The 21,732-nt window shown below is 46.2% G+C and overlaps 1 protein-coding gene across 2 annotated transcripts in view; it reads right to left on the bottom strand.

Moving 5' to 3' along the window:
- The window catches only part of TTLL10 (tubulin tyrosine ligase like 10), a 201,768-nt gene extending 180,419 nt beyond the window's left edge, over nt 1-21,349 (bottom strand). Inside the window, exons 1-2 of one of the 2 annotated variants that reach the window (XM_083628543.1) lie at nt 21,222-21,349; nt 15,427-15,574 (exon numbers count right to left, since the gene is read on the bottom strand). In XM_083628543.1, coding sequence (XP_083484669.1) covers nt 15,427-15,564 — 138 coding nt within the window. In that variant the 5' untranslated portion in view covers nt 15,565-15,574; nt 21,222-21,349. The remainder of the gene's footprint in view (nt 1-15,426; nt 15,575-21,221) is intronic. The other variant, XM_083628544.1, reaches the window with a different exon arrangement.
- Nucleotides 21,350-21,732: the final 383 nt, after the last annotated feature.

Raw genomic sequence — 21,732 nt, 5'->3', positions numbered from 1 at the left:
TTTCTGCACTGCGGGGTGCAAAGGGACTCTGGTTCAGAAAGGAATATTTATCGAAAGCATCTCACGTATCAAAAGAGCTTGATTTGCCTGCTTGGTTCTGTTTTTTTAACATATATATGCTTGAAATTCTATGAGCTTCATTCTTTGTGATGCACAGTGGCACAAAAGGAATAGATAGTAACTTCACTGCTTCACACACACACACACACACACACACACACACACACACACCACTCTTCCCCCATTCTTCATCACACGCACAAAAATCAATTTGAATGGGAGGTATTTATTCCAGAATTCAGGTTGTAGGGGGAGGAGAAGGACTCAGTCGCACCAAACATCCAGAAGCTTTAAAGGAATTTCTCAGATGAGAAATCAGGACTTGACTGGGGTTGTCAATCAAAAGCTGGGCCACTAGGTGGCACTCTGTCACTGTCCCCCTGCTCTGGTTTGCCTCTGCAGAATGAATCATTCCATAGCTATAAGTTATAGGACAAAGTTTTGACTGCCTAACAGAGGTTTTATGCAGAGGTAAGTCCGAGTGAGTTCAGTGGGGCTTACTCCCAAGCAACCATGTGCTCGACTACAGCCTAAGAATATGCGGCGCACTTCTATTTTTTTTTATTCTGAGCATGCCTGATGCTGGAACGCACACTGTTTGACTGCTATAAACGCCACAAGAATGGCTGTTGGCCTATATCAAGGTTTCCGAAATACTCAATGACCCCCTTGGCGAGCTCATAAAACTGTCATCAGCCCCAACCCAAATTCTTAGGAAGGTATTATAGAACCAATGGAAGTGAGAGCTGGATCATAAAGAAGGCTGATCGCCAAAGAATTGATGCTTTTGAATAATGGTGCTGGAGGAGATTCTTGAGAGTCCCATGGACTGCAAGAAGATCAAACCTATCCCTTCTGAAGGAACACTCAACTGGAGCTGCACGCCCCTTCTATATCCTGGGGAGTCCAATGGCCAACCTGGGTTGATAGACCTGAAGGTACTTCACTGAGAAGGATGCCTCTTGCAATTCAGAGGTCTACTGTATGGAGCACTGCGTGGCAAGCCAGCAGCTCCTGATGCTCATTTTGCATGGGCCACCCGACAAAGAGAGATTGTGGGGAAATACTCGAGTTTGCATGCCCTGAATCTTCTAGCTTAACAGGCCTTGCTGAAATTTCCTTGCCTCAAAATCCAGGCACTCGACTGGAGCCTGTGCAAAACTTAGCTACAGGTGTTTTCTTCCATTTGCAGCCTGTTTCAGAGCTGAAGGCAACCTGGTGCCAAGGATAATCAGACTGTCTCGCCGCGAGAAAGTAGGGCACCAGAACAACTCGACCTGGCCAGCCATTGTTTTCTAAAAGGCCCATTGTTAGTGGAAAACAGAGCAAGTTGTGGGAAACAATGTGGCGGTGAGTTCGAGATGTGCTCCACTGCGGCTTGTCAGAAGCAATGTATGCAAAGGGTTAAAGCTGGCCAAAAGAAATGACCGTCTGTTCTCCTTTACAATAAACACTATTCATCCGTGAGGATTGTCTTCCCAGAGTAAGCTGGAGAGGCTCGCTCTCTGAATTGCCTACTATTGTGTGCCACAGGGCAAAGCGTTCCAGGAGCTGCTTAGCTGGAGAGAGTTTTATTTTATTTTCTGGAGCTGAAGGTGTTTTGAAAGAGAATGGACTTGATGCAACTGTGGAACAAGAGCCTGGAATTCAAAGCCGGAAGCCAGTCTGCTGAAGTCGGAAGCTGGTTGCTGCCCAGGAAGCCACACACAGTAGATAATGTTAAAACAATAAAAGGGAGTGTCTAATCTATTGAAGTTCATGGACATTATTAACACGGCCCATTCACTTCAGTGAGTGTAGGACTTACGTAGTTGAAAAGGACCCAGTGAGCTTTGTGCAGCATCTGAAAGACTTACAGATTTATCAGGGCATCAGCTATCGTGAATGTGAGACCACGTCTCTTCCCCACGAAATCATCTCTGCCAAGGAAAGACGGTGCTGTTTCCACGACAGTCTTGGGCCAGCACGCAGGATCCGTTTTTCAAGCCCCACGACTTTGTCACAATGGGGAAATGGCTGCTTCTTGTTGTTGTTTTGCTCTCAAATCCCCTAGATTACTTTAAACACACGCACATACTCGCATTCTTCTTTCTTTCCCTTTTCTTCACATCATTGCCCCGAGTCCCTGCCTGCAGAGACGCTGGATGGGCCAGAAATCCTGCAAGTATATAGCGGACTCTGGCATTTTTATGGGCTGCGATATACAGTGGGAGTATTTTTGTTTTGTGGCCCTCCCATTTCTGAAATACCACTTGAGCCGGTCTTCAGTTGGCCAGAAGAGGGTGGAAGCTATTTCATGGGTGACATTTGGGGTTACTGCCAGCACATAACTCAAGCAAATCTACTCCTCTGCCTTCCAGTAATTATGCCTGCACAACCCTCCATTCGGCTTCCTTTATTATCCAGTATTCCATTTACAGGCAGATAATGCTGCTTATGGCTTGGGCTGGTTCTGCCAGGGGCTTGTTTTATGCCCCTTGCTTTCTGGAGCTGTGCAAAGTTTTGGTAGGAATGGAAGGGAAAGCCTTCTAAAGATTCTCTTTCCTGAAGCACTTGAGAGTTAAGGAGTCAATATTTATTTGCAGACATATATGTTATGCAAGAGGGTGGCAAGCAAGCATGTATTCTGCACCCTCCAAAAAACCCACACAATGTCATATTCGGGTTCCTTCTTGCTAGCAAACCTTTCTCTCCTACGTCCCAACAGCCTACCCTATTTTTTAGTCTTCAGCTAGGGTTGCAATATTTCAAAAAGTGAAAACCTGAAAACAAAAGTTGTTGAGGTTCCAATATGGGCTGTCATACACCTGGGTTTTTCGGACATTTTAGCCACTTCCTGAAAATTCCACCTGAATGCCTTTTGCGATGGATGAACCCTGGCTATGCCCGGGAAATTCCGGACATATGGCAGCCCTACTTCAGCCCATACTCATGGAAGCAGGGGGTGTCCGCTAGCAAGCAGCCACCAGACATCAAAAGCCATCAAAGCAAGTACCTCCTTAGCCTAGCCTGGACACAGCATAGAGCAGGCATAAGTAAACTCGGCCCTCCAGAGGTTTTGGGACTACAACTCCCATCATCCATGACCACTGGTCCTGTTAGCTAGGGATCATGGGACTTATAGTCCCAAAAGATCTGGAGGGCCGAGTTTGCCTATGCCTGGCATAGAACAATCTTTCATGGCCAGCTAAGAAGAAGCCTAGAGGTGGTTTATCTCTCTTCACTTACTTATTTGTTTCACATTTATTACATTTATATCCCGCTCTTCCTCCCAAATTTGTCCAGGGCTGCAAACGCACAAATGATAAAACATCTAAGCGCATCTTTAAAATACTTCCAATACAGACGAAGATGGGGGAAAGATCTCTGCTGAAAAGGCTTGTTGGAAGAGAAGTGTCTTCAGCAGGTGTTGGAAACCCAACAGAGACAGTGCCTCTGGAATTCCAAAGAGTAGGTACCACAACACTGGGGTATGATACCTACATTGTGCAGAACAAAGGTATCTGCAGGAGGCCCTCACCTGCAGAGCATAGTGATTGGTTGGGCATATAAGGGTGAGACAATCTTGAAGGTATCCTGATCCCAAGTTGTTCAAGGGCTTTATACACTAAAACCAGCACATTTCACGCAGCCCAACAGTGCTCCCGTTGCAGCGGTGGAGAAAACATCAGAGATATGTATGCGCGTGCGGTGGCAAGCTTTGCCTCCATTTCCCAGATTTTTGCTTGAGTGACAGAAAATCACAGCATCCTAATCTAGACTCATCATAAACATATTAAGGGCCTCGGCACGATAAATTCTGCTCCAACGAGATGCTGGGGGGGTGGGATTTATAGAACCAAGCAATCAATGGTGGCACAAGGGTAAGATGTCCTTGGGTGCATGTCAGCTAATTTACTGCCATTACTCAGATATGTAGCTATAAAAAGGACATCAGGATGCTTTTCTATGCCTTCATAAAAGCTTAATTTATAACTTCATCTCCAGAGTCAGGCTCTGCCCGCAAACGGTTTCTGACACACGGATCTCTTTCGGAAGGAAGGCTCGCCCAGGTGCTGACAATCATCCGTTCAGTTAATGAGACAAAGGGAGAGGAATTGCCTGCAGTGACGGCAGCGTCATCTACTCCCCCCCCCCCCCACCGTCGTGCAAATTTATTAGGCTACTTGGGATTATTAGGGTAACTAAGTATTTTGTGGCTGTGAACATAGGAAGCTGCCTTAGGCTGAGTTCGTCTAGACTAGTGGTGTCTTCTCTGACTGGCAGCAGCCCTCCGGGGTCTCAGGACCTAGCGAAGAACAGCTTGCAGCCATGTCAGGCATTTTTGTACCTTCCATCTTAAACATGGGTGGAGATTTCAACGGAGGTTGCGGCACGCAGAGAAGGGAACGGTAAACTTTCCCCTGCCTTCATCCTGATGAAAGAAGCCTCCACTCACTGTCACACATAAATGAGCTAAAATTTATGATGGAGGGGAAAGCTCCCATCGATTGATCCCTGCAAGCAAGGGCTACTAGCCATGATGGCTATGTTCTCCATTGCCAAAGGCAGTAATGCTTCGGAATGCCAGTTTCTTGGAACTGCAAGTCAGGAAAGGGCTGTTGCACTCAGGTCCTGCTTATGGGCTTCCCATTGCAGAATCTGGTTGGCCACTGTGAGAACAGGGTGCTGGAGCATATTCTTTGGTTCTTATGTTCTTAGCAGGGATTCCGATGTCAAGGAGTGGATTATAAAAGGATTCCTTCTAACAAGAATATTTCTCTTTCTTCCTCTGTTTAAAGTATCATCATTGTCAGTTTTCCCCTGCAAGTTCCTGGGGGGCTTGGCCCCTGTGGGAGTGAGTTCCTTAGGTTAACTATGCGCTGCGTGAAGAAGTCTTTCCTTTTCTCCGTCCTGAATCTTCCAACATTCAGCTTCCTAGGATTTCCACGAGTTCTAGCGTTAAACCACAACGGGGCAGTTTGTCCTCCTAGGGAGTCCTCCAGCTCCAAACCTTCTCTGGGAAAAAGAAACAGGAACTGCACGCCAAGCAGGCAAATCGTGTGTGTGTTTATGCAAAGGCATTTTCCCACCCCCTGCACGCACACGCACACTTGATTATTTATTCCATGCAAATTTGCATGCAAAATTCCAAATGCCTTTCTTCCTTCAGAAGCATTATGCACTTCTTAATTGCACGAGAAATGAAGTCGGCTTCTCCCTTCTGCCTTTGCAAGATGCGGAGCTCGTCGTCGGTACTCAATAAATAATCAAGGTTTGTTTTTTCTTCAAAACCTTCCTTGCCACTTTTGCTAATGATCCATGATGTTTGCGATAAACAAGCCATTTCCCTCCGAGAAGCTTCAATCAGCTTCTTGTCTCCTGGGAGCCCTTCTCTCTCTCTCCTTCTGTTTCTCTTATCGCCAACCATGGTGTCTTATCAGTTCCTAGTGCTGTGAGCAGACTAAGCCAAGCTTAGCTCAGCCTCTTCTGGAAAAATGAGTACTGCACATGGGCAGGTGTTGATGGAGACTCAACTTGGAAGTATGTTAGGCATCTGATGAGAGCAGCAGAAAGTGGGGGGGGGAGTGTGTAAACATCAGAGGAGAACTTAAGGAGAATTCTTGTGGGTTTGGGCCACCAAAAAGGTCGAGAGAAAGGGAGGAAATGAGAATCATTGGGTTGTGTTCAGCTGTGTTCTACACAGATTAGACCCATTGACATTAACAGACATCACTTATTCATAGGCAATAGTCTACCCAAAGTATGGCTATAGAACTTTAGAGTTGGACAGGATCTTGGGCGTCAGCAGGTCCAAACTGTCTGCTCAAATTGGAGGGCGGGTATGTGTTCCTGCATCCATCTTTGTTACTGGAGGCTCAGGTAGCCTTAGTGGCTAGGAGTGCCTTTTACCAGCTGTGGCTGGTATGCCTATAGCAGTCCTTGGACAGAGTTAGTCTGACCACAGTGAGCCATGCATCGGTAACCTCAAGACTTGCAACACACTCTGTGTGGGACTCCCCATTGGGCCTGGTTTGGAGGCTCCAAAATACAGTGGTACCTTGGGTTAAGGACTTAATTCATTCTGGAGGTCCATTCTTAACCTGAAACTGTTCTTAATCTGAAGCACCACTTTAGCTAATGGGGCCTCCCACTGCCGTCACGCCACTGCTGCATGATTTCTGTTCTCATCCTGAAGCAAAGTTCTTAACCCGAGGTACTATTTCGGGGTTAGCGGAGTCTGTAACCTGAAGCGTCTGTAACCTGAGGTACCACTGTACTGTGAATAGAGTGTTGATGGGGACAGACTACTGATAGCTGGTGCTCAAAAGCTTGCACTGGGTGCCCATATGCTACCAGGTCAGGGTCAAGGTTATTGTAATAATTTGCAAGGCCCTTAAGTTGTTAGGTCAAGGAGACCTCAGGTACTGCCTGAACCTTTAAATCCTTGCCCAATCATTGAAGTCACTCTTAGTGATCCCCCTGGCCCGGATGCATGACTCATATTCACCAGGAACTGTATGTTCAGTGTTGTGAGCCCAGTTTTATGGAACTCCCAGTTGAGGTCAGACAGGCCCTCTTCCTGTTGACCTGCCAGGACCTACAGAAGACTTCTTTATTCCTGCAGGCATTTCAAATACATTCTAGTTTCCTGGTTTTAACTAATTGCACTGAGTTTCTTTGCACACCGCCTAGAGACATTTGTAATTAAGCACTTAGAAATTGCTGAAATCAATCTTGAATGAAGAAATATTGAAACTACAAAATGTTGTAATATACAGCTACTGACTCACGCCTGTCTGCATTAACCCTGCATTGCCCATGGGGGTGGAGCTTAGCAGACTCCCTGCAACCTTTTAGTTTCCTGCTATTCTCCTTTTTTCCTATGCTTCCCAGAGAAGGAGACATGTGGTCAATGGCTCCCAGTTGCAAAAAAAAAAAAAAAACCCAAGTGAACTGAATCTCTCCAAAATGGAGATTTTAAAGCCTGCACCGTTGCTAACCCAGAGATTACGTAGTCCTTTTTGTAAGGAAACCAAGTTCTTTTCCTTTTAAGTCATTTGGAACCTTTTTCATCTTCATTTTACTGCCAATGGAGACTTGCTTACTGTAACTTCTGGAAAATCTGTGAATAAAACATTCACTTATTTGCAAAGTTAAGTGTCTGTGATTTCTTCTAGCCTAAGTATTTTTGTAGGCAACATTTGTTTAAGGATGGATGAAGGCAGATGCAAATCTAAGCCCCCCACCAGTATTACACATAACAAAAATTATTATTTTAGTTGCCTTTGTGGCAAAAAAAAAAAAGCCCCCCCCCCTCCAAATTTCCTTCCTTGAGATCTTTCTGCCTTGTCAGCTTTGGTAATTGAGAATTCAACAGCAAAAAGCAATGTAACGAGCCTTCAGTTTTTACTGTCAGCCTGGCTGTCCACATATTTCAACTTTATGAGGCATATTCTTGCAGCGAGACAAATTGTATACAAGGCCCTCATTCCGCCAATATTTCCTTGGCTTGACATTTCATCTTCTCCACAGGAGTGGGAGCCGAGTCACGATGCCAAGCTGAGGACAAGGCCCAGATGAAAGGAGGAGGAGGAGGCTTCTGCTGGACCACTTCTGGGAAGGACAAAAGAGCAAGGGAAGCAGACCCGGCTTGAGGTTGGAGCACCTGCTTGGCGTGCAGAAGGCCTCAGGTTCAATCTCTGGCATCTTCAGGAAAAGCTGCTGGAGACTCCCTATGTTCCTGTGTCTTAAGAGGAGGGCCACAGCTCAGTGGCAGAGTATCTGCTTTGCATGCAGAAGGCCGCAGGTTCAATCCCCATCATCTCTGGTTAGGGCTGGGGCAGATCCCCTGCCTGAAACCCTGGAGAGCCACAGCCAATTAGTGTACTGAGCCAGAGGGACCATCTAAGGTAGCATCCTATGTTCCTATCAGCCCAAGGCAGCATGAACAGCCATTATAGGTGATGGAGGTGGTAGTCTATTATCATCTGGAGGGCCACAAGTTCCCCTTCCTCTGCTCTAGGAAAACTAGGTGCTGACCAAGGATCAGTGGTCTGACTCAGTATAAGGCAGCTTCCTATGTTCCTATATAACCTCCCTTCAAACTGGGTGAGCCAAGTCAGAAGTTGAGATCAAAAGGTGCAACAAAATGCAATGTGGTTGACTGCAACTCCCATCTTCCCCAGCCACCTTAGCCAATGTTCAGGGATCATGGGAGTTGTAGTCCAGCAACATCTGGGGACCCAAGGGGATGAATTCTTATCAGGACTGCTTTGTGTGCAGAAGGCCCAGGTTCAATCCCTGGCATCGCCAGGTTAGGGCTAGGAGAGACCCCCGTCTGAAACCCTGAAGAGCCATTGCCACTCAGTGTAGACAGTCCTGAGCTAAATGGACCAATGGCCTGGGCTCAGCAGAAGGCAGCTTCCAATGTAATGTTGGCGAGGATGGTACAAGAGTAGTTGGGAAACAAGAAAATGTAAGAAAAGAAATAACTGAACAAGACTGCGCTACGGCAACAACAAAAAAAGAGATCACAAGCTGTTTTCCAACAGCTTGGATTTCACGCTGAGAGATGTAGTTAAACGGGGCCGCTTTCCCTATCGGTGGGCGATGCTGTGCGCCCGCCTTAAGAGTACAAGGCATGGATCAGAGATAAGAAAATGTGCTCAGTGGGAGGTAACCGGCTTCTGCTGGGCATCCTAAATCCATTTAGGCCTTTAGGTGGGACCGTGATATTAGTGTAATCTCTCTGGTTTCCCTGCAAACGGCCTCCTGACACGGCACTTTGGTCTCTACTTAATGAAACGAGAAAGGCAACCCAACTGCACCCCCCTTTCGCAGAAAGCACCAGACTCCCCACCGTTAACACCTTACAAAAGGCACCGCAGTTTTCTGGCAAATTAACCACAGCCCAGAAATAATTAACCCCACCGCGGCGAGGATTTTTACAATGGCTATATATCAAGCTCAGCTAACTTAGGCCCCCTCAGATAATTGCTTCGATCTCAATTGTTTCCCCCACAAACGCAGAGAGCACCCCCCCTTCTTCCTACCAACCGTTGTAAAATCAGCTGTTGTTTATGTGCCACGCAGGGTGACTTTAGAAGATGTATGTTGAATGCCGCATCTCAGTACGCCATCCCTTTAGGGAGGGACAGCTGCTCAGCGGTAAAGCACATGCATTGCATACAGAAGGGCCCGAATTTGATTCACGGCATCTTCGAAAGGACCAGGAAGCAGATGATGGAGTCCCTATTTCTGCCTGAGAGCCTAAAGTGCTGCTGTCAGGCACAGGAAGCAATACTGGGCTAGATAGGGACAGCTAAAGGGGGCTCACATTTCCGATTTAGAGTGCAGTGAAGTCGTGTGGAGTTGTTCCAGTGCGTTAACAGCTTTCTCCCCAGCTGTTCACATCCACAGGATTTCATTAGTGTCAGATTCATTTCTGTCTGTGTCTGCACAGGGCAGCCATGTCTTTACACTTATGCCAGGGTGTTTGCACCTTGGCTGGAGACAAAATAGGAATAGCTGGAGGACTCCAACTGGTGTGAAGCTGGTTTGAGAAACAAAGCATCCAACAGCAGTATTTTAAAGCAAAGCATAGGCTACATAAGCATTCGGGAGAATGTCGTGCAGACACGGGTTAAAAACCCAGAAATGGAAACTCTGCGAGTGTGAACACTGCCCAAGCCTGCCTTGATATAAAGTGGCTCCCTGTGTTCTTTTAGCATAAGGGTGGGGGCTTTCCCAGGCAAATTAATAGGTGCTGCCCCATTTCACAGACACTTCCCAGCCAGACAAAAGCACTCAAGGAAGCAGAGCAGAGGGGAAGGAGTGTGGCCCGGGGAGAATTCCAAGGGCCAGGTAGAGAGGTCCATAGGGCCACATTTGTTCCCAGGGCCTGAGGTTCCTTACTCCTGTGCTAACATTTAGGAGGCAAATAAGAGGCTTGAATGAAGAAGGCGTGCGTCAGCCTAGCCATAGGGAGCTACTAGGAATTGTGTGTTTAAGTCATTTCAGTGGATCTACTCTGAACAGGAAGGGACGCAGGTGGCGCTGTGGGTTAAACACACCGATCAGAAGGTCAGCGGTTCGAATCCCCGCAACGGGGTGAGCTCCCGTTGCTCGGTCCCAACTCCTGCCAACCTAGCAGTTTGAAAGCACGTCAAAGTGCAAGTAGATAAATAGGTACCGCTCCTGCGGGAAGGTAAACGGCATTTCCGTGCGCTGCTCTGGTTTGCCAGAAGCAGCTTAGTCATGCTGGCCACATGACCAGGAAGCTGTACGCCGGCTCCCTCAGCCAATAAAGCGAGATGAGCGCCGCAACCCCAGAGTCGTCCGTGACTGGGCCTAATGGTCAGGGGTCCCTTTACCTTTACTTTTACCTTACTCTGAACAGAACTTAGTTGGAGACAACCTTCTGCAGTTTCCTTGGGCCTGCCTCCCCAGTTACATTCCCCGCCTGTCTTGCTGCTGAGTTGCCCTTCCCTTCTTGCCGACAGGCTCTTATACGGCCACAGCAAGGGGATAGGCACATACCGCAGCCAGCTTCCACTGCATCTCTCCAAACCTCTACGCTCCAGTGTTTACTTCCAACTGAGCCAAGGCTGGAGAAATGCAAGGATGTGCCACACCCTTGCTGCCTTCCTGTTTCTAAGCTATGGCTGGGTGACCAGCTATCTGGATGCTGACGCAACAGGGTTTTGGGTTTGTTTGTTTTTGCACTGTTATGTACTGAGTTGAAGAGGATCCAAATTGCAGCAGTCTGATTGGTCCTAGAACAATAGGATCCAGAATGCAGTAGTCTGATTGGTCCACAGGAGCCACCCAATCTAACTCCAGGTGGAAGTGAAGCCACAACCTGATTGGCCTACAGGAGAATCCTGGAATTAGCCAATCACATGGCGCCCATTGTATAAATAATGTATATAAAGCAGACATTTCAGGGGAACTTACATTCCTCACTACTATGAACTGAATAAAGAGCATGAAATTCACACTCGACTCCAAGTATATTTCATGCACTATGGAGGCAGGGTTAGACTACATGACCACCAAATTCCCTTCTAATGCTGCGGTTCAATGCTATAAGGCCTTTAAAAGATTGAGCTTTTGAAGTTGAGCCTTTAAAAGTTTGCTGGATTAGCCGTCTATCTGCTGTCCCTGAAAGGTCTCTCCAACTTGCTGTAGATCTTCCCCTTCTTCTGATTACATTCCGCTTCCCACTGCCAGATCTCTCCTCAAAACCCATCCCATCCCCATCAATAGTGTCTTAGTTTGCACTGCACTGCCCCACTTTACCTTCCTAATCCACTGTGCAGCTACGGGTTGCAACTGAAGCCGTCAAACGCAGGGCATGGCCGAAACAGTTAAAATTGCTTTTAAGCAAAAATTAAAACCAAATGCCACAAAGGAAAAACTAATATAGGAATAATCTTCATCAGACTTAATTAGCAACTCAGGCTGTTACCAAGACACACAATTAAATCTATAGGTAAAACAACAAGCCAATACAATTTGTGCACAGAGCTTTAATCTGCAAGCGGGTGCACAAATCTATAAGGAGGAAAAACAATCATTAATTTTAATAATGCCTAGAATTACTATGTGCCGAGATGAGTTTTCAGCATCAAGACAACAGCTTCACCTCTTGGGAGGCATCAAAGAAGAATTAAACTTTCTTTCCTTAAATATGAATGGGGAGAGCCAGCTTGTCTGGATCCTTAAAATGCAGCGGATGTTCGCACCAGGTAACGGAATATCGTACACACTCGCAGCAATGTCTCTCTCAGTGGACTAAACTGGTTATTTCCATATCCATCTTTTCAATCTGTGTCCGGTTGCACAATACCATTTGGGGCTTAAGATAAACCTGTTTAGATTTTCTTCTTCTTCTTCTCCTTCTTCTTCTAACGGATGCTTTGCATCAAGGGATGCTTTTGTTCCTGGAAGTTTATGGCTGTCTAAAACTTTGTAAGCTGAGAAACGGGGCCAGTGTCTCCAGCAGAGTTGTCAGCAAATCGATTTCTATGCACTTTCAAAGTATGTAGTGTTATTGTTATGATTTGGGGGGGGGGGCGCCAGTCAGTCTGGATGGAACCCTGGGTTCCCTTCCAAACCTTCAACCTATGAGAAGAGAAGACTCCCTGGAAAAGACCCTGATGTTGGGAAAGATGGAGGTCACAAGGAGAAGGGGACGACAGAGGGCGAGATGGTTGGACAGTGTTCTCGAAGCTACCAGCAGGAGTTTGACTAAACTGCAGGAGGCAGTGGAAGACAGGAAAGCCTGGCGTGCTCTGGTCCATGGGGTCACGAAGAGTCGGACACGACTAAACAACTAAACAACAACAACAAAATACCTGTGGGGGCAGAATATGTAAGAGGAAGCCTGCCAAACTAGTCCTTTGTCAAGGAAGTGCCAAAGAAAGGGGGGAAGACATTCCACCCCATTGTGTTCACCCGGCTAGAGGCTATGCAATCCTAGGTAGGGAAAAGAACAATAGCCAGAGTTGGTGGTCGTGTGTGTGTGTGTGTGTGTGTGTGTGAGTGAGTGAGAGAGAGAGAGAGAGAGAGAGAGAGATGAAAAGCTAAATGCTAGAAACTGCAGGCAGAGAGCAATGTTTTTTGCTCCGTGCTGGATCTGTTGAGGTATTAAGACTGAGAGTCCCTCCCCCCCCCCCCCCGATGCTCAGCTTGTATCTACAGTCATACCTGGGGTTACAGACGCTTCGGGTTGCGCGATTTCGGGTTGCGCACCGCGCCAAACCCAGAAGTACTGGAATGAGTTACTGCTGGGTTTCGGCACTTGTGCATGCGCAGAAGCGCTAAATCGCGCTTTGCGCGTGCACAGAGGCACTGAATTGCAACCGCATGTGCACAAACGCGGCGCTGCGGGTTGAGAACGTCCTTCCCTCATGGATCATGTTCACTACCCGAGCGTCCACTGTATGTGGAAATAAAGTCATAGGCCCTAAAGACACCACACCTTCTGCTAACTTGCATTCCAAGGAAACCAAACCCTGGGTGATGCGCTTGAGATCCCTTGCGCCTCTCACTGCTTGGAGGGTGGGGTGGCATGTAACAATATATTTCAGGAATCCCTCTCCGTGGCACCCACCACAGATGCCACACCACACTGAGGTCCAGCGCCGAGGGCCTTCTGGTGGTTCCCTCGCTGCGAGAAGCCAAGTTACAGGGAACCAGGCAGAGGGCCTTCTCGGTAGTGGCGCCCGCCCTGTGGAATGCCCTCCCACCAGATGTCAAAGAGAAAAATAACCACCAAACTTTTAGAAGACATCTAAAGGCAGCCCTGTTTAGGGAAGCTTTTAATGTTTAATAGGTTATTGTATTTTAGTGTTTTGTTGGTAGTAGTATCCACCTTAATGGACCAGCCTCCACTGGGTCAGAGACGCCTCTTCCTGCAAGGCTGTTCCTGAAGTCCTTCTCAAATGCTGACACCCACATATGAGCAGTCAGCAGTGTTGGAGGCAGGGTGGGCACACCAGGTGAGCAGGGAAGGAGGGCACTCTCTTGCTTCCTGCTATGCATCTTTAAAACTAATATTATCATTGATTTTTATTGCACATGTTTTATTTTTAAAAATGGGGGGGAGGAATAACCCTCAGCTTACATTGACAATACATTTAAACATCAACACATCCATCTTAGTTTACACATATAGATCAATATATGCCATCTAAATGTCCAATTATGTATCCAAGAGTTGGCGTTTATATAAAACGTGCTCAATTGTAACAAGAGTGTTAATGTCATCAAACCATCGCAAAAGAAATAGCAGATATTTATCCTTTCAGGCTCAAATAATAAGTCTCTTAGTGATCAGTAGGGCCCACAGCATCCGTTCTTGTTGTCCCACCATTAATCTCCATATGAGAAATACAATTTAAAACTACACAAACATCTGAAAATTTCAAGGATCTTGCCAATACAAAATTGATACGGACGACAACTTCTGATGAAAAAGAAGTATCACTGGACATGCTCACATCCTGTGTCTCAGAGAGGTATTTACAGTTTTACACCTCCAGCACCTACCTGAATTGGACAGGGCTTCCTGGTATACATAGCAGAATAGATCTAAGTAAAATGTAACATCTGATCCAGCATACCAGCCCATAGATAAAGAGGAAATCCACCATTTTATGTACCAACTGCTGTGCTGTCTACAGCACTTGAAAAGCATTTTAATAAAAATAGAGACATTGGATTCTTATCTCATTATACATGATATAGCTATTTTTAGCCATCTCACCCATTGCTTTTTCCTGTAAGACCAACTGCAGTCATTAACAGTCGTCAACAGGTTTACCACACCTATCAGCCAATCACCCATTCCCACCACGCTTCTGAGTAATACCCCTCCCCACCCTCTCACTATATATAAGGGTCTGGTGACTTCTGTTTCAGTGTATCTGAAGAAGTGTGCATGCACACGAAAGCTCATACCAATAAGGAAGGATTTTTTTTATTTTGTTTTGACTATGGCAGACCAACACGGCTACCTACCTGTAACTAGAATGATGTTATTCATTTATGCATAAAATCTTAACACACTGTTCCTCCCAAAGGATCCCAGGGTGGCAAACACACAAATGATAAGACAATGCAATTAAAACATTAAAGAATGGATTTTATATATAAAAACAATTGCACAGCAGATGAAGATTGGGATAAAGATCTCCCCCCAAAAGATTTGTCACAAGAGGAAGGTCTTCTAATACAGCTTCTGAAATGACAAGAGGGCCGGTACCCCTCAAATATATAACATGAGAGCATTCTATAGGGCAGTTGCCAGCATGCTGAAGACCTAATCCCTACATTGTACGGAACGAAAGTCTTGACAAGATGGTATCTGCAGGAGGCCCTCTCCTGCAGAGCGCAGTGATCAGTTGGGCATAAAATGCATGAGACAATCTTTTACTCTAATTTGCATATGATTGTTTTCCAGAAAACCCACATCACTACCTTCACTTAGGGCTTTCAAAACCTGCACTTTGAATTGCGATCAGAAATAACCAAGCCATCATTGCAGCTGCTACAAAGGTGGCGATGGGGGAGCAGAGACGTATGAGCCCTATAATCCCACCACTGTAAGAAGTGTGGCTGAAGCATTCAGAAGCGACTGAAGTTTCTGAATGGTCTTTAAAGGCAACCCATGCATAGCACATTACAATAATCGAGAAAGGAATGAGGCACAGATCACTGTAACCAGATGGGAAGGTTACACTGTTTTGACCTCTTCTGCTAATATCAAACATTAACAGGTGAGCATTTGTTGCTTTCTGATGCCTAGCGGAAAGCCAGCAACATTCAGGCAACTGATCTCAATGCCTTTGTGCAAGCCACAACACTGTTCACCCTTACCTGCCGCCGTCTTCTGAACTTCTCGAAAGCCTCCTGCATGCTCTCAGTATCTGTTCTTTTCTCCTTCCCTTCATCATCAGATTCCTCAAGAGTTACTGTGAAAGCACAGTAATTGTTCTTCCTTCCCGATGCCATCATTCTTTCGTACCTTCCGTACAAAGAAGTTCAAATGTTCATTTGCCAGAAATTCACATTTTAATTCCACCGCAACCACGTTTGGGAAGACTACTTCCTAGAGTGGTCCACTTCATAAGGAAACGAGAACACAGGGAGGGCTCTGATGGATCAAACCAAAGGCCCATCTAGTCCTGTTTCAGAATGTCAACCAGATGTCTATAGGAAGCTCACAAGCAGGTCCAGAGAGCAAGAGCATTCTCCCCACCTGCCATTCCCAGTGACTAATATTCAGAGGTATACAAGCAACCCCTGATTTGCAGAGGGGTTGCATTCCGGGTCATTGCAACCCCACGATGGCGGAGCATGTATAAGCTTGCTCTGCACAGTTACGCCCCCTTTTTATGCCTTTTTCTTTGATGTGTTGAAATAAAAAATGAACTTCTAAGTTTTTCCACCGAGAAATTACTCTGCCTGTAATTTAAGTGAGATATTCACCTCTAAATGCTAACTTTCCCTACTTCATTTTGTCCAGTGGGACCAATGTTGGATGTCTGAATTAGTGTACATGTTTAGGTGGACAAAGACTACTGCATTGGATTCTGTGTATTTAAGTATTAGGCACCATCTTTTTCACCTGGATATGAAAGGCAGTCAAGACCCTAATGATCTTTAAAGCATCTGTGGGTTTTAATGAAATCACTACTACATAGGGTAGTAATTCAATAACTATGTAACTATGATGTATTACAGTATTTTAATATTTTTTTGGAAGCCGCCCAGAGTGGCTGGAGAAGCCCAGCCAGATGGGCGGGGTATAAATAAATAAATTATTATTATTATTATTATTATTATTATTATTATTATTATGCCACTTCTGGGTTCATGACAATGCACACATGCACAGTCGTGGGTGCTTTAAACATGCACAGAATGGTAATGGCCTGTACTACCTCTGACAGTGAAAGGAGATCATGTTTGTTTTTGGGTAGTGCTGAATGAGAAATTTGACTCAGTGTGCAGTTTAAGGTGAAACAACCTAATTCACACTTTCCAAAACAATACACAAACTGAAACACAGCCATCCTTCAAAATTCACGCTTCTCTCCAGCCAAGTAATGGGTACAAAAATGTACACACTGGGGTAAAGTGTTCATAAAAATGCTTATATTAATGAAAGCAACATATGAAAATGCATCCCATTAGGAAAAATCACTTTGCGTGAATGTACACATTAGGGGAAATTACATACTAACGTGTATATTAGGAAAAATTCACACTAAAATGCTGATGAATTTTCATGAGGACTTTAAAAAAAAGGTAACTTGCAAATTGATGTAGAAATGGGGAAGACTCATATTTAGACTGGCAAAGTGAGATACCAAAATGAACAGATTTGCCCTTTCCTACTTCGCAGGGCGGGGGGGGGGGGGCACCTCCGGGAAGGAAGAGCCATAATCTGAATCCTATTGAAATGAATCCATGATTGGAGCAGAAGTGAAGTCCTTTGCTGCTTGTTAATGTGGGAACAAATGACTACCGTTTCGAAAAGACAGGCAGGGAAGCACTTAAATCTGTCCTAGCCTCATTACACAGATAATTAAAATTTCGCTCAGTAGTGCACAAGACCAATAACCTAGTCTATTAAAATATTTGTAAAAATGTCACTGTGTGTGTTCTTCCAAGATTTTAACGGCTTTCTCCAAATGTCTGGCTGGATTACCAAGTAGGCATGAAAGTTGAGCAGCCTTAACAGAGTGGATATGCTGGGCCCCTCCAATTTTTGTTTTTATTTATTTATTTCTCTCTCTCTCAGTAAAAGTGAGTCTCAAGTCATTTCATTTACAGAGATGTAACAAAAAACAAGCAAACAATTTTCAAGCTGATTGCTAAACAAGAAACAAACCAGCTCCCGTGCTCCATGGTTCTGGCTGACGTTTGCAAAGGTGCTTGCAAGTGCTTCCCCCACTCACAACCCAGCCTTTCTGCCCTCAAAACTGGAGACTCCCCTGACCACATCCCTCACTGGCCCTAAGTCCCACCTTAGTCGTTTTTGCCTGCCTGCAACGTGCCCTTCAACTCTGATACTGCCTCTTGGTTGCTGGATGCAGGGTAAAGAGGAGTCTGTGAGTGTGCATACAAGCTAGTCAATGGATTACTGCAATGCATTATATGTGGGGCTGCCTCTGGAAACAGTTCAGAAACTTCATGTGCAAAATTTGACAGCCAGGTTGCTCACCGGAACAAGAGAGTTTGAGCATATAACGCTGATACCAGCCCAACTGCACTGGCTGCCAATTAGTTCCTGGGCCCAATTCAAACTGCTGGTGCTGACCTATTAAGTCTTACATGGCTCAGGACCTCAGGCCTCTCCCTATAGAAACTGACCCGGACCCTGTGCTTATCATCCAAGGTTCTTCTCTATGTCTGCCACTCTCCATGAGAAGTTCAGAGGGTGACAACACGAGAGCAGGCCTTTTTGGTGGTGGCTCCCCATCTGTGGAATGCCCTCCCCAGAGAGGCTCTCCTGGGAGCATCATTACATGGATTTAGGCGGCAGGCAAAAACATTCCTCTTTACCCAACCATTCAACCATTAAATAATCTATGGCTTGCTAAATGGGGGGCGGAGGGAAAGTTATTACCATTATTTTATCATTATGCTGTGCGAATTATCTTCTTCACTAGACTTGATATTAGCCCAAAGGCTGAGAAATTGTCTCCTTAATGTTGTACATCACCCTGGGATCTTTAGATAAAGTGCTGTACATAAATCAAATAAATAAATAATAGCCTACTATATAATGGTCATATTGACTTTCATTTTTACCTCTAGTCTTGCCCATCACTGACATGCAGCCCTTAGAAGGTTGCCCAGAAGAGAATGTGGCCCTCATGCTGGAAAAAAGTCTTCCCACTCCTGATTACTCCCAGCATCAATGTGGTGCTCTGATATTCACAGCACAGCCACCAGAGATGGCCAGAAGGCAGTAGTGCGGTTACTGGTCCACCAAGACTCAGGTGACACAAGGCACCAATTGTGTTCCAATTGGTCTTATATACAGTGGTACCTCGGGTTAAGTACTTAATTCATTCCGGAGGTCCGTTCTTAACCTGAAACTGTTCTTAACCTGAAGCACCACTTTAGCTAATGAGGCCTCCCGCTGCCGCTGTGCAACTTCTGTTCTCATCCTGAAGCAAAGTTCTTAACCCGAGGTACTATTTCTGGGTTAGCGGAGTCTGTAACCTGAAGCGTATGTAATCCGAGGTACCACTGTAGTTGCTACTCACTCTGCCCTAGCATCTTAGTCTAGGCCAGGGGTCCTCAAACTTCTTCAGCAGGGGGTGGTCCACTGTCCCTCAGACCTTGGGGGGGGCGGACTATATTTTTTGGGGGGGGATGAACGAATTCCTATGCACACTGCACACAGAGAGGCACGATGAGCGGTGCACGAAAGGGCTCTGGAGAGGGGCTGCTGTTAATGGCCGCTGCTTGAGAGGGGCTCTCAGCCAACCGCGGCTCCTGTGTCTTGCGAGCGGCAGGGGCTGGTGGTGGCAGCGGAGGGACGATGAGCAGAGCGCGAAAGGGCTCCGGAGAGGGGCTGGCACCAACAAAGCCCAGCCCCCTTCCTCCTCTAGGCAGGGTAGGGAGAAACCAGGAGGAGGGAGGGAGGGAGGAGGAGGCGGCGCCACCGTGTGAGGGAGAGGGAGGGAGAGGAGAAGAATGCATGTGCACTGGCAATCCACGCGGCGATTCCTGGACCATCCACAGGGCGGATTTAGAAGGCAATTGGGCCTGATTCGGCCCGCAGGCCTTAGTTTGCCGGCCCATGGTCTAGGCAATGTTGCTGAGGTGCTCACAGAATCCTACCATTGGCTCAATAGCCAATTAGTTGTCATGTCTCCTGAGGCTCAGAAGTGAGCAGGTGAGGCCTGTGTGGTAGGAACACATCCTAGTAGTGTATGTATGGCAAGATGGTGAGTCAGGAGGGAGAACATGGCTTTACTTTGTGGTTCAGGGGTGCAGCCTGATGAACACAGGGACAGAACTAGTCTCCAAATACTTGAGCCAACTAAAAAGCAGGCTGCTCCCTTGTTTCTTACTGGAGACCCTGAGGATGGAGGTTGAAAGCAAGAAGGGTGGCAACTTTACCTCCTATTGAACCAGCTGGTGGATCCAAATTGCCAGCCCCCTCAGAAGGTGGCAGTCCAGACCTTTCTCACTTTTTGGTCATGCCATATCTTAGTCTCTGTCCCCTTGTCTTCAAAAGAGGGTTGGCATTTTGGGGGAGCTGTTTGGTAGCCATGGTTATCATTCTAAAAATAAGGGGCTTCCATTATACTTTACAGAGCCACCTTTTATGGGTGATGAAGAATTGTTATTTCTTTGTCACTTTGTTATAACTATTATAATTATTCTTAAAGGGGCATCCATATAGAAATGTTGTCACCTGCCAATTGGCCTTTTCAGAACATCTCTCTTTTCCCCCCAAAAAATGAAAATCAGTGCTGAAAACAGCGAGCTTCAGTAATAACAGTGTAAAGAGCTGCATGTTAAACCCTTTTGTCTTCAGGAGAAGTTGTGTTTTGTTGGACCAAGCTACAGGATAGAAGGGGATTCCCTATTCTCTCCGCTGGCTTTAAGACTCTTCACCTTTTCCCTTCCTCACACCACACCACCCTACAAAAATCAAAGGTATCTATTGAATCAAAGCAGCCTTTGATTCTTCGGTGACATCAAAACACTGTTGTGGCTTCTCTCCACCCCTTCCTGGATATAATAAGAATCAGGGTTTCATGTTGAGATGTCTTTGAGCGGTGCAAAACCAAAGAGGGAGCTTTAGCTGCAAAGCCAGCCGGGCAGTGGAATTCTATTTGCTAACCAGCTGATGGAGGATGGGTATTGATTGTGTGTTATGCGATGTATTCAACACTAGTGCTACTCAGGAGTAGACCCACTGAAATTCGTGGCCACGACTAAATTAGGTTCATTAATTTCAATTGGTGTACTCTGAGTAAAACTTTGTGGGGAACATTTTTCACACCAAGGGCCACATTCCCATCTTGGGCAATCTTCCAGGGGCCACTTGACAGTAGTGGGCAGGGCTAGAGTCAACAGTGGGTGGAGCAATAAATGCAAAATTTATCACTGCACTAGTATTACACAGACTGCTTGTATGTTAGTTTGTTTAGACAGAAGTTTGCAGATATGTGAATGGACCAATCTGAGATTTTTAAATACTTTGCAGCTTGGTTCCCCCACCTCTTCTCTTTTTCTTTTCAGTGTGCTTAAAGGTGAATTAGAACTGTGTTTCATTTCCCTTCTGCCTGAGTTAAGGAAAGGGAACAATCTTCTACGATTCAACTGAATGAGTCTTGTGCTGTAATGTGGAAAAAATTACTCAGTTTATGTTTGCATAATTGCATAGTGAATATTATTGTTAATAATAATGATAAGAATACAGTGCTATTGTTTCTGCTTAACTGCTTAGCATGTAATACTGAAAACATAAAAATAATGATTATATATGTCAACATAATTTAGTATTATTATTTTTAATGTAAGAATAACTTTTTCTATATTGCACCTATGGAACGTATGTGCATAGGGATCTTCGTGGACCACCACCCCTAAAAATTAACACCTACTCCCCCATCCTCAAAATAATCTTTCTCTCTCACCTGATCCCTCCTCCTCCAAATACTACCGCCACCTCTTCCAGGGGCGTCTCCGTGTCCTAGCAACGCTCAAGATGGCCTCTCTACCCGGAAGGATTTCTGGTCGTTGTAGTCCAGGGCTGCATTCAACGGCAGCGTCTCGTTCTCGCCTGAAAACTACACTTCCCAAGAGGCGCCGCGGTAGAAAGAGGGGAAGTGGGGCAGGCGAAGCGCGTTTACCTGGACGAGGTGAGGCACGGAAGCGCGGTGGCTGATGGGAGATGTAGTTTCCGAGTAGCAGGAGGCTCCAGCGGCGCAGGCGGGCCGTAGGGCCCCGGCGGGACTACAAATCCCAGAGAGGAGCGGGAGGGAGCGGGGCAGGGCGCCGCCTCAGGGCGGGGGGTACGAAAGGGAGCCGGTTGGAGTCGGCTGTTGCCAACGGCTGTTGGGTCCGCTCGCTCAGGTGAGGCCGGGAAAGAGGCGCGGGTGGGCGGGGCTGTCTCTCGTCTTTCCCCCCATCCCTCCTCTCTGAAGG

The sequence above is a fragment of the Podarcis filfolensis genome (assembly GCF_964270895.1).
Source record: "Podarcis filfolensis genome assembly, chromosome: 8".
Lineage (NCBI taxonomy): Eukaryota > Metazoa > Chordata > Lepidosauria > Squamata > Lacertidae > Podarcis > Podarcis filfolensis.
This window is presented reverse-complemented; position numbering and strand designations above follow the sequence as displayed.